The sequence below is a fragment of the Cyprinodon variegatus genome, unplaced genomic scaffold (assembly GCF_000732505.1).
Source record: "Cyprinodon variegatus isolate N-32 unplaced genomic scaffold, C_variegatus-1.0 Scaffold1104, whole genome shotgun sequence".
Taxonomy (NCBI): domain Eukaryota; kingdom Metazoa; phylum Chordata; class Actinopteri; order Cyprinodontiformes; family Cyprinodontidae; genus Cyprinodon; species Cyprinodon variegatus.
In genome coordinates, this window is record NW_015151557.1 from 127772 (window position 1) to 130902 (window position 3131).

A 3131-nucleotide genomic window follows, 5' to 3' on the forward strand; every position below is an offset into this window, starting at 1 on the left:
GCCAAGGGTTCCTTAAAGATTTTTTACTTTTTTAGTAACCGGGTGAAACTCAAACTTTTCCACTTGAGGAGTTCTGGATAGAGCAGATTCATATTTTTTAATCTTAATTTTTTTTTTTTTACAATTTCTGTATAATTCCTCCTCTAAATTGGTTGCTCTGTGAGCTAAACGCATGTTATAGAGCCTCCATATTCCAGTTAAAGATGAATTACTAAATGAATCTCTCCATCCATTTTCTGTCACTCTTATCCCTGCTGGGGTCGTGAAGGATGCTGGTGCTCATCTCCTCCGCCTCCAGCTTTCTGTCTGCTGTCATCATGCAGATAAGGCTGCCTGCGCTGCAGCAGAGGGAACCTTTCCACTTCTAATCCAGATTGAAAATGAAATGCACATGTGCAAATATGCTGTTAATTCAAACCTGATTTTAAAATGAATCTTAAATATTTTTTTCAAAGACACAGTTGTCTCAGATAAAATTAAATAACTGCCTTTTGACTCTGCAGCCTTATTCTTTTCATTTCTTCTCCTCCTGTATTCGTGCCTTTGCACTGTTTTCTTCTCATTTCTGGTGGTTGGCAAACAACTAATGATGCGTTTATGGCACCACCTGGTATAGAGCGAGGAACTAAAAGAATTATTTGCATTTTTCTTTGCTCGTCTCTATAAAACTCTTAAAATCAAGGTTTTCCTTTAAGCCAATATCTCTCTGCTCTGCTTTGACAGACAGCAGAAAATATATAAATAAAATAGAAAAGTAAAAAATTAAATATGCAAATTAGGTAATAACATCATCCAGCGCCTTTTAGGACAGCCAATAGCATCTTTTCCGTTCCATAAACCTGAATGGTCGCCTGGTTTATGTCCGTTTTAATGTTTATTCATAACTTTCTGTTATTTGCATTTTTATCTGTTAAGTTTATTTAACAAACAGAAATTTTCCAAATATTCAAATGTATAATTTTGAGAAACTAAAACAATCTCTGATTACAGCGTCTGCTCAATCCGCCATCTTAACCTTGTTTAGCAACTAGAAAAACTTTGCTTTGTTCCTGATTCCATGAGTCACATGACCAGTGACACGTTGATCAACCAGTCAGAACCGAGTCAGAAGCAGCTTTCAGTCTTTCAGAGCTTAATATTGACTCACCAGCAGAAAGAAACATGGAGGATCCAAGGCAGAGCAGCAAAGCCAGGAGCCAGGAGAGAGCAGCCATTCTAGGCAGACTTCCTGATCCCCACTGCAGAGGAACAAGGAGATTTAATAAAACAGAAAAAGACACAGGAAGGATTATTAAACATCTAGCTTCACCTCTCACTCCAGGCTCAGTTCTTCTACAGGTTCTGATCCAGTGGGGGTTTCCACCAAAAGCCACTACGGTGCTGCATTCAGGGACCTGTTTAACAAAACCAAGAGCAGGAATTAAAATCTGGATTTTCTGGATATTTGGGTCAAATGAAGCAGAATCTCTGATTCACCAAAGCATTAACATATCAGTTACCATGGTGACTATTCTGCTCCAGACCAGGCTAACGGCCATGCTAGCTCTAACCTGATGCTGTTCTATTGGTGTTACCAGACCATCAGTCCTACTGTGAGACAATGGGTCTGTTCTGACCTGTGGTTGAACCATCCTACCTCTGAGGCATACAGCTGGCTTCCTGCTCAGGTAGAGCCGCTGATGGAGGCGGTGGGAGGAGCCTGTGGAGGAGCAGGATAGAGACCTTTGCAGCAGGAAGACGTTACTTTGTGACTGGATCAGGATGGAGGCTCAGGTTGTCCATGAGGAAGATCGTTCCCCTCTGCCTGTGAAATGAATATATAAACATTTAGTGTATTCTGATCATTAGATTTCAGTTCAACAGATGAGCACAGTGGCTAAAGGCCTGAACACACCGGCTGCTTGTTTGGCCACGCCCCTACCTGCCGTGCTGCCATGGTCCACAGATGGACCATGGCAGCAACAACAAGGGTAAAAATAATCCAGAATGATCCGGTTCTGCACGCTGAGCTCTGCTCTTCCAGCTAAGCTTGAGCAGAAATCCATCTTTAACTGATCTTAGTTCAGAGTCTGAGCTTTATGCGTCACTCTGATGGTTCGCCCTCAGCAGTACGGCTCTTCCTGCTCTCGCTACTTAATAAACTATATGTGGCTGATCATCCTCTGCCAAGCGAAAAAAATGCTTTTGTCTAACTATCAAGATTTTATTTCTTTCAGCTCACAAGAGGTGATGCTAAACATTCTTTCATTTCTACCAAAAGGAATCCATAAATAATAAGAAAATATTTCATTGCTTTCTGTTTATTCCTGGATAAAGAGCCAGGTGAAAAGGTACATAGATCTTTGAATATTTCTCTCTCATTGTTTTTCCTTGTTTTGTCATCAAAACATTCTGTTTCCTTTAAATGTTTCAACATTTTAGTTCACGTATTGTTGAAATTTAGGTTCGGATTGTCACAAAATTATAAGGAAATTATGTAGGTTCAAAACCAAATCAACAAAACAAAAACCAACAAAACCAAAATAAGATTCAAATCCTCTCAATTACACTGATTAATCTAAGATAATGAAATGAAATTCCCTCCTTTTCCTTTCATGCTTCTTAACAGTGTACCATAACATGTTCAATTGTTTCTTTCTTACAGTGTACCATAACATGTTCAATTGCAGTGATGGGCAGTAGCGCCGCTACATGTAGCGAAGCTATTAGTTTAACTACATTTTCCAGTAGCTTGACCGTAGCGTCGCTGCTTTATTTATCAAGTAACTTTCCTGTAGCGACGTTATTGTTTTGATCAAGTAGCGACGTAGCGTCCACAAACGCTACAAAATCCAGGGCAAAACTAAGAAATGAAACCAGGTTTTCTATTTCTAAACATCAATCAGCCACAAAACTACTGTAAATAGCAGTTTCAGCTGATTGTTGTTTAGAAATAGAAAACCTGGTTTCATTTCTTAGTTTTGCCCTGGATTTTGTAGCGTTTGTGGACGCTACGTCGCTACTTGATCAAAACAATAACGTCGCTACAGGAAAGTTACTTGATAAATAAAGCAGCGACGCTACGGTCAAGCTACTGGAAAATGTAGTTAAACTAATAGCTTTGCTACATGTAGCGGCGCTACTGCCCATCA

The 3131-nt window shown here is 39.7% G+C and overlaps 1 protein-coding gene across 2 annotated transcripts in view; it reads right to left on the reverse strand.

Moving 5' to 3' along the window:
* The window catches only part of LOC107101495, an 8471-nt gene that overhangs the window by 3651 nt on the left and 1689 nt on the right, over positions 1-3131 (reverse strand). The window contains exons 3-5 of one of the 2 annotated variants that reach the window (XM_015400444.1): positions 1637-1804; positions 1310-1394; positions 1148-1238 (exon numbers count right to left, since the gene is read on the reverse strand). In XM_015400444.1, the coding sequence (XP_015255930.1) occupies positions 1148-1214 (67 nt within the window). In that variant the 5' untranslated portion in view covers positions 1215-1238; positions 1310-1394; positions 1637-1804. Of the gene's footprint in view, positions 1-1147; positions 1239-1309; positions 1395-1616; positions 1805-3131 lie in introns of both variants that reach the window. The other variant, XM_015400445.1, reaches the window with a different exon arrangement.